Below are 13,391 nucleotides of genomic sequence, written 5' to 3'. Positions count from 1 at the left end.
TCTTGGGCAAAATGTGGAAAAAGTAGCAGAGCTAAGCAACACAGGTACAGTAGAAGTGAATGCATTCAACAAGCTTTTGTGTGCCGGTAGCAGCATAGAGTATAGTGTGTCAAATAGAAGGTGGATACTGTTATCAGGAAACAAAGGGACAGATAACAAATTTATAGCTTTAATTGGTGAGGACACTGAATATCTACTGTGTTATGCTACTGCCTAATGAATAATTTACTGTTGGAAGGCTTTGGGGTTTTTGTTATGTCCTTTTTGTCAGAGAGAGTTTGACAGCTGCAAAGGAGAAATTTCTTTCGGCCTCATTTTAAATTGATCTGCTCTAATTTACAGAATGCAAATTGCACACACAGTAATTTTTAGTGCCCTGTAATGTGATAGAGTATTAGTCTCAGCCACAGCTAGATGTATTAGTTTGTCAAGCTTTCACCCCCTCTGCAAATGTATGCTTATGAAAAAAGCCCTGTATATCCTTGGGGCTAAAATAATGGATAATCTGGAGTGATAATATTACAGATACTTCTGCTGTGCTGTCTCTCAGGTATTATGAATGTGATGAGTCTGCTAAAAGTGAAATGATCCAGTACCATGTGACCACTGTTCTTCTGATAACTTACCATTCCTAGGCCACAGAAAATCCTTAAGGTCTTCAAAATATTGTCTGCATCCAAACTGTGATACTTTGCGGCCTTACCAAGCTGAGGCAGAATGTTTTGATATGAAACATACTGTTTAGGCAATAGAATTCTCATTTACATGAACAAGGAAAAAAGTCCTTCTCGCAAATGCTTCTGCTTCAGTAAAGATGAAGGCCAAACTATATGACCATGCTATACCATGTGAACCACTTGGACAACAAAGAAGAAGACTTAGAATTGATATCTTCATTAAACCTTTCTGGCTGAACACTCAGAAATCTACATTGGCTAGCCTTGCCAGTTAGAAAACCAGTGTCAAGTCCCAATCCTGCTTCAGTGCGCAGTCAGTCTAGAAGTACCTTCCCACTGCTAGTTACAGTTTACTGAAAAACAGAAAAATGAGATTCTGTTTTCCTGCTTCATATGTCGTTGTGTCATGGTTGGACATACGTATGCAGTCACTGCATTACGCTGATCCATTTTACTAGAGAAGGAATAGTTGAGCCGTAGAACCTCAATGCACATTTTCTACAGGGTCTCTGTGGTCTCAGCAGAGGGCACCTGACTCCCAGAGTCTTTTCTGAAAGACCACTTTCAAATGAACCAGCTTCTAGGAGATCCCTTTGTGCCTGCTGCTAAAGAATAACTGATGAGGTTAATCATCCTGAGACCTGAACTTATTCTACTAAACAGTTTTTCCAGCTTTCTTGAGGCATATCTGAATAGTACAAAGCTTCATGGACATTGTAGTGATTGGTGGTCTACTTCTGCAGGTGACTGTCAGTAAGAAGAATTAGGTGTTGCAGTTTGTTTGCGCAGGATACTACAGTTACTTGGTTGATGTGACTAAATATGGAACAGCAAGTAAAATAAATGTTGCTTTAGAAAAATAAGCAAAGTATTACTAAATCTGTCACTGAACCACTTAATATTGCTGCCAGGGGTGAGTTATAGTAAACTAAAATAATGCTACAGCTATGTATCCCACTTGCTTAGCATTCTGCAATGAGAATCTGGATTGTCCTTCTCAATCCTAGTGTTTTATGCTCATCCTTAGGTCAAATCAGATTCAGATTCTAATTATTAAAAACTAGCATCTTTGTAGCATCAACATGAAAATAAGGACCAGAATAGAAGTATTCTTTACACTGAGGAGATGTAGTGCAAAAAGAAGCACAATGGATGGCATTACTACCAGGAATCAGTCCTCAGTATCCATATGCTGCAGTTAAGAGAGATCTGTGCTGAAAAAGAGGAATCTACACCTTCCAGTAGTTAAATTTAAAGATGAGTTTAAAATGGTAATCTGGAAGGGGAGACAGCATAGTAATGAGGTTTAGATCTTAAAACAGATCTGATCTAAGTTTCTAAAGCATCCACCACAGTAACTAAAGCCTGGACTATTTATATATAAATAGAGCTGAAAGCATGTTGATTTGACAGTGTATAGTCTAAGGAGATAATATTTGCGTAGATATGATGTGAAAAAAATTTTGCTTGAAAGGAATTTAATGATTCTTTTTACTTGAATTCCACTTGTTTCATTCAATGTTAATAGAATCTATTGAGAATTTTAACTACTTTAACTACTTTTCTGGAAAGAAAAAAGGTATTTGTTTAAATAACTGTGCCATTAAAAGAGGAAAAAAATAGAAAGCACAAAAGTAATGTCATTATCTGCATGACACATTGCTTTTCTCTGCAGACATGCACCAGTAGAGGCTGCTGTACACCATATTAAATAAACATTTATACTTACTGATAGATTAATTTACTGGCAGGTCAGAGATGGAACTTGAAATGTAGTTGTGTGTTTAACTTATGTAAACATATAAAATTATAAATGCAGAAACTCTAGGACTTTACAGAGCAACCATAGTCTGGGGGTAGTAGGAGACGCTTGCTTTTCATCGTCGCGTGTTTCTAACCACACAGGGTGGGTACAGATGAAGGTGCTGAAGCATCAGTCGTTGCTTTTTGATGCCAGACTCTCATTAGTAATTAACCGCTATATCACTATTTCATTAACATGCTTATTACATTTTGTATTTCTAATCTCTAAAATGCTTTTATTAGAAAGAACTGAATGCATGGTTGCATCAGTTTTCATACAATAGTAAGAATTTTCCATAATGTGCATTATTCTTGTATCATTTGGGATATGATTAAATGATCCTCTTCTACATTTTGCTCTTGACCTGACTCGGTGGAAACAAAGCCAGTACTCCATCAGAAACCCATGAACCCTCAGCTGGGCTTCTTCATGCACATATCAGCATGAAATAGGGTACCTGTGGGTAGGAAGTGGTTTAAGAACCATTATCAAATGGCTAAGAGTGGGGGGCACATGAAAAATGAAAATGCTTCCTTAGTAATTTCTAGCACGGCAATAGTCAAGTGGAGGTGGACGGGATGTGTCAGAAAACAACCATGCAGTCTTTGTTTCTTCCCGCCAACCTCCTTCCAAGAGTGGTCTCCCTTGGCAGCTGCATGAAGAAAGAAACATTTATTTTGGAGCAGTTCAGACAGCAGGCAGCGTACAAGCAGAGTTTAAAGAAAACCAACAACAAAGAAGGAAACAGAAGCACCCCAAAGGGGTTGTGACCAAGAGCACCAAGTGCATGGAGAGGAGCTGCCCTTCCTTCTTCTTCCCACTCATTCCTGACCTGACCCCTCGAAAAGATGGAGAAGAATGGCCTTCACCTGCTGGCTGGGAGGCTCTGCTCCAGAAGTTTGAGATATTCTGGCAAAATAAATAATCATGCCAATTTTGATTAAGGTTAAGGTGCCACGTCTGTGTAGGGCCAAGGATGGGGATATGATGTGTTGAGGGTAGTGGAGAAATTGCTTTGCCTTAGATTAGATGACCTGGAAGGGTCCCTTTCAGCTCAAACGATTCTATGATTGAACTTTTTCCGTGTCTTTTTTCCTCAGTGGTAGAGTCAGACCAGACAAACTACTGTCTGTCCCCTCATGTTTGTCAGCACTGTATATCTTAGGAGAGGCTATAACCATAGACATTTCTAAATGGTTAGAAGATAGTTTGTGTTACAGCTGTGTGCCTTTTGGACTTACCTCAGAGAGCACTTGTGCCTGAAGATGAGAGGCCTGGCTGCTGGGAAACAGCACTGTTTCTTTTTTTTAGGACCAGTGGGGGTTGGACTGAATGAGCTCAAACGAAAATTGCTGATCAGTGACACCCAGCATTACGGCGTAACAGTGCCACGTAAGTAGAAACACTCTTCTGCTCTCTTGATGCTACACTTGGTTCCCTTTATTATTGCATTAACTGAAGGCACTTTTAAATTTGAGTCTCTAAATGCATGCTTGGCATCCAGATTACTCTTCTAATTTTTGAAAGTGCTGCTGCAGTAGTATTTTAAGTAGCATTGATTAAATTGATAGGATGTTTTGGCTCAGAGGCACTGCAGTAGATTTTTACTACAGGTTTAGCATGATTGATGTCAGCGGTGTTTGGTAAATGAAACTCAGCTAAAGAACACGCTGGATTTAGCTGCAAAGCAGTGAAAAGTACTCTGTTAGCAATGCTTGCTTTCAGCAAAATGCCCTTTTACATTAAGGCTGAAAAATAAAGATGGATGATAAACAGTTTTGAACCTCGATGAATAAATGATTTTAATCCTTTGATTAGCTTTAGAAAAGTTATTTGGGGATTTTTCTCCCCTCTTTCCCCTGTCTGACCGTGTCGTGTAATTTGAACGATGATGAATAACATTGTTCTGAACTAAATTCTACAATACTTTATTGGGTTTTCTTTCATGTGGAGGGCTTGATAGTGTTAGCTGCTCTGCCATTTCTTTGTCTGTTTGTACTTGTAATTTTGCCTCCTATCCGGATCCTTCAAATTAAGGGTCCAGCACTGAATTCAGGAATTCATGTTTTTCTTTGCAAGTACAGGTATTCTGTAAAAATACATATGAATGAATTTTCTAGGTAGAAAAATGAATGCATTTGTTTTCAGCAAGTCATTTCATTTGCAAATATTTTCCTCAGCTGGGTATTGAAAACTGCAACAAAAAAGCCAGATGTTCCCAAATATTTAACACACTGCATATGCAGTCATTTGCCCAGAAGCATTTCTCTAAAATTTGCCAGGATTCATCAAGCTGCCTTTTCTTTTTTCTCTTCCAAATTTGTGGTTATAATTTAAAACAAACAAGTAAAGAAATCCTTCTCCCTGAAATTCAATAAGTCAGGACTTGCGTGGAGAAATGGCATTCTTGGAAATATTTCTCTTTGTGTCAACCTAAGAAAAGCGAGCCATCAAATGGCATTCCAGGCTGTGCTTCTGCAAGCAGGTTGTGTGTGTTCACTTACAATGAAGAATATGTGATGCTGTAATATGCATCTTGTATTAAATATGATTTTTAAGTGTGCTCATTACCCGTAAGTGGCAGTCCCACAAGTTTGTAAGCAGAACCTTTATGCCTAGAGCTTGAAGGCAAGTAAAGATAAAGCAAGACCGCTGGAAGAAAAAGGAATCACCAGGAAATGGAGAGAACTAAATCATAAAATTCACGCCCCGTTTCTTTACTGTCATACTCCACATACCATAGCTGCAGTTGTTGCTAATGAATGTAACATTTTATAAATCAGGTTGGTGAACTTTGTTTCCCTTTATGGTCTTGTATGCTAATAAGTTTAACGAGTGGTGAAGTTGGGGTAATTGTTATTAACTGCTGCTCATTTTACTATTCAGCTGTCCTCATTTTATTGGATTTTTCCACCACTTAATAAAAATGATAATCTGACACTTGTCCAGTAGTTTTTTTCCCTGTGTGTGCTTTTAAACTCAATCCCATCACGTGCTGAGTGCCGCCTCATGTCACTCAGGAGCGAGGAACCGCTGTGCTGAGTATTGCACAAGGGCTGTGGGCTTCTGAATGTTTCCTGAACTGGTTTGCATTATATTGTTTTGTGCATCCTTTCTTTTTTTTTTTCTTTTTCTTTTAATGAAACTGCAGACACCACCCGAGCAAGAAGAAGCCAAGAAAGCGATGGTGTTGAATACATTTTCATTTCCAAGCACTTGTTTGAGACAGACGTACAGAATAACAAGTATGTTGAAGAGGCTTTAACTAGAACCACAGTTAAAACAATGGCTGCGTTATAAAATGGGGCTGGTTGTAATTTTAGATAGTAATTCAAAGTGGATGTAAGCCGTAGTGATTTGAAGATGTTGGATTTACATTTTGATACATAAGCAGTTCAAAGAAGCTGAAGAAACAAAAAAAAAAAAACAGCAGAATATACAGACAGAAGCTTCTGTGCTTCCAAGTAGTTTCAGCACTTCAGCTCATCAATAAGACCCTGAAATTGTAGGTGCTGAGGTGGGGGAGCTCTCTTTCATGGGGCATTATCCTTGATGGCAGTGAAGCCTTGCAGCACTGGGAGATGGGGGCCTGGAAGTGTGCTTGAAAGGGCTGCAAACGTGCTTGAATCAATGTTTGCGTAGTTCTGCACTCTTTCAGGACAGGCGCTTCCTGTGCTTTTGAACGTAGAGACCTACAGAGAAGCCCCTGTCTGTAAACACTCCAGAAATTAAACTAAAATGAAGACAATGGTAGCATCGTGCTCTCTAGCAGCCTGTAAAATATTGCAGCTTGAAATTCTGTCCCAGTGTTTCAGGGGGCAAAAGTGTATTAGACACAAAGCTGTGGGTTTTATGGAAACTTCAAACTGTGCTTTGCTTTTTTGGCAAATTGTACTTGTGCTTTTATAGCGCATAAGCAGCCGCCTTGGTTCCATTAGCACTGCCGTAGCTCCTCCTCCTCTTCGAGATGGAATTTGGATATTCTGCAGTGTGCAATGAAATTTCAGTAGTTTCTATTGTTTAGCTTATCCACTGTTTTATTGCATTGCATTAGTTCAGAAAAAGAGGTGATGGAAAACATTAGTGGGCTGTTGGACTACAGTGCTTTTTTCTCTTTAACTGTAATACAAGCAGGTGTTACTGATTTGAACGTGGTAAAATAGAAGATTTCTTAAAATTGACATGTTGAAGTACTTGACAGCATTTCCTTTATAAAACATGGTAAAACTCGCATGTAAAGTAACATATATTTGCTCCTGAATCAGATCTTATAAACCAAAACGATAAGTTTTTGCTGGAGAAAATGGAAACGATTCTAATGTTTTCACCCTCTGCCATAGGTTTATCGAGTACGGCGAGTATAAGAACAACTACTATGGCACAAGCTTAGACTCTGTTCGGTCAGTCCTCGCTAAAAACAAAGTCTGTCTGTTGGATGTGCAGCCTCATGTAAGTAAGCATATCTTTTGGAATCCTGTAGTTCTCCGTGTTCCGTAGGATTCCAGAAACTTAACTGTTCTAAAAAATATATTTTATTCCATCCTGAATTACTATCAAGCGGGCTTGATAGGTGACTTTATCACATCAAGACTTGCTGAAAGGAGAAGAAGGAAACTCCAATACATATTGCTAGTATTCTGCTCAGGAATTACTGTGTTGAAAGCCCACAGCATAATACCAAAGACATTATAAAATGCTTCCAAATTTTCATTCATCTTTTTGCTGTTTTGTGTTAAGAGGTTCTCTCTGAAACTTAAATTTCAGAAATGGCTTTAAGCTGCCACGCAGCCCAGCTACTGTCCTACGTTTAGTGGGTCTGTTCATGCAAAGAGTTTCCACGTAAGGCAGACACAAGTTAAGGAACATGCTTGGTGTATTGTTGGGCAGATAATTGTTAGATAGTTGTTCCTGTCTAAGCCATTTGTTATTGCCCTGACTGTGTCTTTCAACCCAACTCAACAGCTCCTCTGGGAATTTTTATTCTCCCAATAACTGCAGTGCTTCCAAGAGCTGGACCAGTTTGTTTATACGGAGCTAAAGTATTTCTTCTCCAAGGGTGGCCAGCCTGTGGCTTCTGAACCCCAGCAGTTTGTGAGCAGTTCCCGGTGCATTTTTGGATGTAGGGCTTTGCTTAAAGCAGCAGCAAGTGGGCTGTGCCAGCACAGGAGCAGCTGGGGAAGCCAAGCTCACACCAGGAGAGCTGGGCTGGGGCTTCTGGGGCTCAGTGAGAGCACTGTGTGTCCAGTGCAGCCCAGTTTTTCAGTGAACCACTAAATTCTCCAGAGGACCTGGTCTTGTGAGCCCTTCTGGGGTCATGTTCTCTGTCACGTTGTTTTCTTGTGGGCCCTGGCAATGCAAAGATGACCGAAAGCTGGCTGGCCATCCCTGCTCCACACTGTGCTGCAATCAGAGTTGTAGACCTCTAATTTCATTGGTAGGATCACTTCACTCTCTCAGGAACAGTAACAACAGGGAGTTGTTTAGTGAGTACACAGCACTGAAGAGAAGAAACAGCTGACCTCCTGTGATTGTGGCACAGGCTCTTGCACACACTACTTTTCAGATGTTACTGCTAAAATGTGTAGAACTTTTCCACTCCTGCAGAACTCCCTGCCCTGCCTTCCATCCTCCTCCTGACTTTGGGCACTACTTTACGTTAGTGGAAACAAAGAGTTATCTTACCCTTCACATGGAAACTCTCCTTGTAGGAATCAGTGCTGATCAACACAATGGGTTGGCAGTAACTGAAAGACAGACTTCTAGAAGTGCTTTGTGGGTTCAGTCTGGTTAGCAGAGGGTTTCTTTTACTGTGGTAAATTGCATTGTGAAAAATAAGCTAATGAAAATTTTTCCTCTTATCAGACAGTGAAACACTTACGGACATACGAGTTTAAGCCCTTTGTTATATTTATAAAGCCTCCACCACTTGACCGCTTGAGAGAGACTAGAAAAAATGCCAAGATTATTTCAAGTAAAGATGATAGGGGAACTGCAAAGCCCTTTACAGTAAGTATATTTAAGAGTTTGTATTGTTTTACCTTGGAAATAAAGATTATTGCTGGGTCTATATTCATAGTACTTGTCAGGGCTTAGACAACCTACACATTGTTTCCCAATTTCTGTCACCCTAAACTTGCTGTGATGTTCTCATTCTTTGCTGTGCTTGTAGATATTCACATGTCCATGGTCCTCAGCATGAGTTTATGCAATTGAAGAATGCTGAGGATTTCCTTTAAAAAAAACATTTGCATTTAGATGTTTCTGTTTATGCATATGAATTTCCTTGTATTATTTCTAATTTTGAATCTTATATTTAGAGGAAACCTGAAACATCAAGCGTCAGTTGAGACAGTAAATGCTGCCTTAATAAAAAGACCGTATTTGTGGATAAGATACACAACTAAAAAATGTTACAGGGAAATGAATATTCTAAGAAAGAATGTGAAATATCTAAGGAAGCAAAAGGCACAAGTGCTGCATCTTGTCGATAATCAGGGAAAAAATATTAGTCATTACCCATTAGTAGCTTATTTACTTCCTGGAAGTACAATGAAAAAATATTTTAATTAAAGCTAAATGAAAGCCAACCATGGTTACACTTTGTTATCTACATGTACTGTATGTATGATTTTCCTGTACTCAGATACAAGCTGTTATTTAGGATTTGCTAGATTGTGTTTTTAAGCTGAGTCATGAACAGAGTCATGGGGATGGATGACTTAGAGCAAATCTAGATACATATTGCCTCTTTATTTTTGTGACTGTGTCTTTGTAGGATATGTTTTTGACATAGTTTGGAAATAATGTATTATAACAATACTTTCTGTCATATATAAAATGTAAGAGGGGTTCATTCTTAAGAGCAATCTTCAGGACATTGTTTAGTTAGGAACGTTTTACTCATAGTTGTGTCATCAATTAAATTCCAAAGATTTGTTCCCTCCCCAAACGTGAATAGAAATGCACCCAACCAGGCCCAAACAAGACTAACAAGGCACAGGAAGACAGCTCCTGCCAAGCTTTTAAAAGAAAAAGGCTGCCTTGTAATATATCATGTGCTAATAGCAAGCTGAGACTTAAGTAATGAAACTTTAAAAGCATCATCGAAATAAACAGCTAGAAATGTTTTCCACTAGTGCTGCTAACAGAAGATGGCTCTGAAATTGCCATGCAGTGACAAGTGTGTTATTGCAAGAGGAAAGATAAAAGAATTGTCCGTCTCCATTGGGCAAACTCTGCTTGTAAGAGTGTTCCCTGAGATTATCAGGAAGGGTAGTTTCTGTATTTTTTTTTTTTAAATAAAAAGCCCCGTTTCCACTTCCATAAGCAAGTAGTTTTCACCGCATTCACCACAGAGTTAGGTGACTTGTTTCTGTGGACTGACTGTTCCCTGCACTGATCTCATTAGGAAGAAGATTTTCAAGAGATGATTAAGTCTGCCCAGGTGATGGAGAGCCAGTACGGCCACCTCTTCGATAAGGTGATCATCAATGATGACCTCGCAACAGCCTACAGTGAGCTTAAGGCAACCTTTGACAGACTGGAGACTGAGACCTTCTGGGTTCCCATCAGCTGGTTGCACTCATAGCGTTTCGTGTTCACAAGGCAGCCAATGCATCCCGATCCAGACGTGTGCGTGGTTAGGCAATACTTAAGGGGCATTTTCTTGGGAGAAGGGCTTTCTAACTCTACCTGAGCAGCAAGTGCACTCTTCACATACTTGGCACTGGTCTTGTTTTCCTGTGTCTTCATCCTCCTGTTCACAATTTTGGGACAGTCATGTGGAACCGAAGTCTTACTAAGATCAGTAAAGCAAGCAAATACTCGTGTAACAAAACTGCCAAATGTCTCTCTCTCACTCGTATGTCCATTTACAAAGTAAGCTTTTTTAATGGAGAGTCTGCAGAAGATAGTAATTAATACTGGAGATCAGCACTTTGGTGGTTGTAAGTCTAACTGCTCTCATAAAAAGCACATCAGCACTTGGAAGTTATTATCCCTTAAGTGCTCGAGAGAACTGAAATAGGCAAAAGTGACCAACATTTTTATGGGGAGGACTTCCTATGCGCAGCAAGATAAGTGTTTTTACTTTTATAGACGTGAGTCTTGTCTTACATGTACAGAATGATTGCAGTATTCCTTTGCACTTACGTAGTCATGAAAAGAAAGATGTATTCAGTGGCTCAGTTGTGAAAATCCCTGCTGTGAGCATGCACAGATTGAAGGTATTTTCATGCATGCTTTGTGGCACAACGAATAGAACTCACGGGAATATTTATTTAAATAGGGTTACTATGTATATAACTTCAAAGTCTTTAGGATTAATCTTCTGTAAAATAGGTGACTAAGCAGTATGAATAGCAACCAAGTAAAGAGTACTTTTTTTTTTCCTTTAAATTGATATCAAGAACTTTTAGCAAACCTTGGAACAGCTTTCCCTTCAGAATTTTTCAAACAATTGGTGAGGATGCTGTGGAGACCTGGAAGCAGCTGCAATAAGTCAGTTCTTTCCATTGTTTGCTATGTAGCGGTACTTGTTTTGATAGCGTAACAGACGTCTTATCTCCATCCAGAAACAAATTAGTGCTGTAGTCCTCATTACAAAAAAATCTCCATCAGTGGTCCGATACAGATGGAAACCTCATCTTGAATTTGATGTGGCAGTGTAAGCATATGTATCATAGATGATGTATTTTAATATAGATAATTCGGTATTTTTCTTTCTTTACTGCTGATATGCAGGAAATGAGTACATCTGTAAAGACCAAGGAACACCTGTGTGTTGTGTTGTGAATGTGTCTGTAAGTAAAGAACGTATAGGAGCTTGTAAATTCAGGTCATCACATCTGTGGCATTCAAACAGGAAGCAGTTATTTCATGTTAATCTGTAAAGAGAATATAGATGTCTTGTTTCAGGGAAAAAGAATTTAGTGAAACTTTATATATTTATGGAGGGTTGAAAAGGGATGTGAAGTTTTTAAATTTCTTGTCAATGTGTTCATTTATTAAACAGATTATGAAGACTGTAATTCAAAACACTGTCTCTGTAAATTGAGCTCAACATTCCATGTAAACTTTTTATTTCAGTTCATGTGCTGATAAAGCCATCAGATTCCGCAGTTTAATTCTAAATGCGTATTTAATTTGTGGGTCACTGCACGTAGCGTAGAGTTGTGTAAAACAAATGAAATGCAAGCAACAGCAGCAAAATCCCTCCGAGTCTGGAAATGTTTATGTGGGAGTCACAGACGTACAGAATCTCAGTATGGTAAACGTTCTGTTTGAAGCACTGTAATGTAACTTTTGTCAAACTTCACCATTTTTCAGGAGGAAAATTTTTTGTAACATAAATTGAGATTTGTTGATTAAGTTAATTGCATGCGGGTTATGTGGGTTGAGAAGATGTTTTCTATTATTTTTAATTACTGAAAATCACACTGTTTTTCTGGGGATCTGGAATTGGGTGCCTGCTTGCCTTTGCCTGCAAAGAACCGAGCGCCCTCACCACTTCTTCCAACCAACAGCTTGGAGAGGGGGCTCTGCATCCCTTGATATCTGGCCACTTCCCGCCTTAATGAGCAACTCAGTGCTGCTTCTGACCTGCAGTGTATCAGAACTTCAGTGTGGAATAGCACTCCCATAAGGGACCTGCTTTTCTCTTTGAGAAAGTGGTGCTGGAATATTCTGCAAAGTCTCTGTCCAGAGCAGTCCTGCATGCTGTCTGTCTTGTCCTTTTGAAAAAGACTGCAGTTCCCATTCCTGGGTCGGTGCAGTCTCAGAGGACATTCTGCACCACGCTGTGCTGGGCAGCCATGGGCAGCGCTGTGCTCTGCTGCCTTCATGAAGACGCTGCTGCTGGTCCCTGGTGCAGCCCTGCAGGCGCTTTGGAGGCAGAGAGGCGGATGGCTGCCTGCCCTGTCTGTGGGCTGGGAGCCGAGTCCTGAGTTGTAACACCTGCAAGGGAAGGGAATCACAAAAACATAAATCCTGCAGAGCAAAACGTGCACACAGTGAGAGGTGGTGTTAGCTAAATCACTAGATTGCTCTTGAAAATCAATGTTATTGCAGTGGTTGCTTCCAAAAATAAAAAAAAGAAAATAGAAGCCTCTGGGCTCTGCAAGGCAGGCAGGGATGATGTAAGTTCAAGGCAGAAAGATGTCTCAGCCCACCAGTTCTGACAGCACGGAACCTGCTCTGAACTCACGTGCCAAATTGTTCTGAGGTTCCGTGGGGAGGGCTGTGTGCTTCTTCTGACTCTGAACATTTGGGAACGAAGACGACTCAAGGTGGTTTCAATATTCCAGATATTCAAGTTGTGCTGTGTGGGCTTTTAGGAACTGTGTGTTTTGACAGATGTTTTTGTTGTGTTCTAGCTGTTTGCCATAGTCAAAAAAAAAGGGGTAGTATTTTTTCATATTGTACCAAGCTCTGTACTTGAATTTGCCATCAGGTCATTGGTTGATGTCTTACCTGCACTCTTACCTTCTTTATGCAAAACAATAAATTATTGATATATCACAGCAGGTGTTTTCTTCTCCATTGTAATTTGCACCATAAAGCGTAGGGACTTAAAAATGTGCTGACTGTAAAAGAAAAACTGCCTAAGATTTCTATTACTGACTGTCACCCCCCAATTATCTTTAAATGGGAGTATGAAGCAACCTAGATCAAAGACTGAAATGCTTAATTTTTCATTTCTGTTGGTGAATTCTCCTGCAAGATCCTTTCCTGCACATGCCCCACTAACCTGTTTGCTCTCCAAAGCGGGCGCCAAGCAGGAGGTCAGGCAGACACTGCTGTGCTTGCAAAGTGCGTGGAGTGACGGCCGAGCTGTCGGCCGCGTGCGCTCCTGCTGTGCTCACAGGTCATGGGGGAGGCTGTGCTCGTTCCTACCACTTATGGAAGGTAAT

At 40.0% G+C, this 13,391-nt stretch overlaps 1 protein-coding gene across 5 annotated transcripts in view; it reads left to right on the top strand.

The window, feature by feature from the left end:
* Positions 1–12,999, top strand: part of MPP7 (membrane palmitoylated protein 7) — a 144,596-nt gene extending 131,597 nt beyond the window's left edge. For all 5 annotated transcript variants that reach the window (XM_042888671.1, XM_042888669.1, XM_042888672.1 and 2 more), the window contains 5 exons: positions 3,793–3,873; positions 5,633–5,726; positions 6,822–6,930; positions 8,344–8,487; positions 9,890–12,999. In XM_042888671.1, the coding sequence (XP_042744605.1) occupies positions 3,793–3,873; positions 5,633–5,726; positions 6,822–6,930; positions 8,344–8,487; positions 9,890–10,069 (608 nt within the window). In that variant the 3' untranslated portion in view covers positions 10,070–12,999. The remainder of the gene's footprint in view (positions 1–3,792; positions 3,874–5,632; positions 5,727–6,821; positions 6,931–8,343; positions 8,488–9,889) is intronic.
* The last annotated feature ends 392 nt before the right edge of the window (positions 13,000–13,391 follow it).

The sequence above is a fragment of the Lagopus leucura genome, unplaced genomic scaffold (assembly GCF_019238085.1).
Source record: "Lagopus leucura isolate 7727_CA_CO unplaced genomic scaffold, USGS_WTPT01 Super-Scaffold_100157, whole genome shotgun sequence".
In the NCBI taxonomy this organism is placed as follows: Eukaryota; Metazoa; Chordata; class Aves; order Galliformes; family Phasianidae; genus Lagopus; species Lagopus leucura.
The sequence above is the reverse complement of the archived record's forward strand: the minus strand, read 5'-3'. Positions and strand labels throughout refer to the sequence as shown.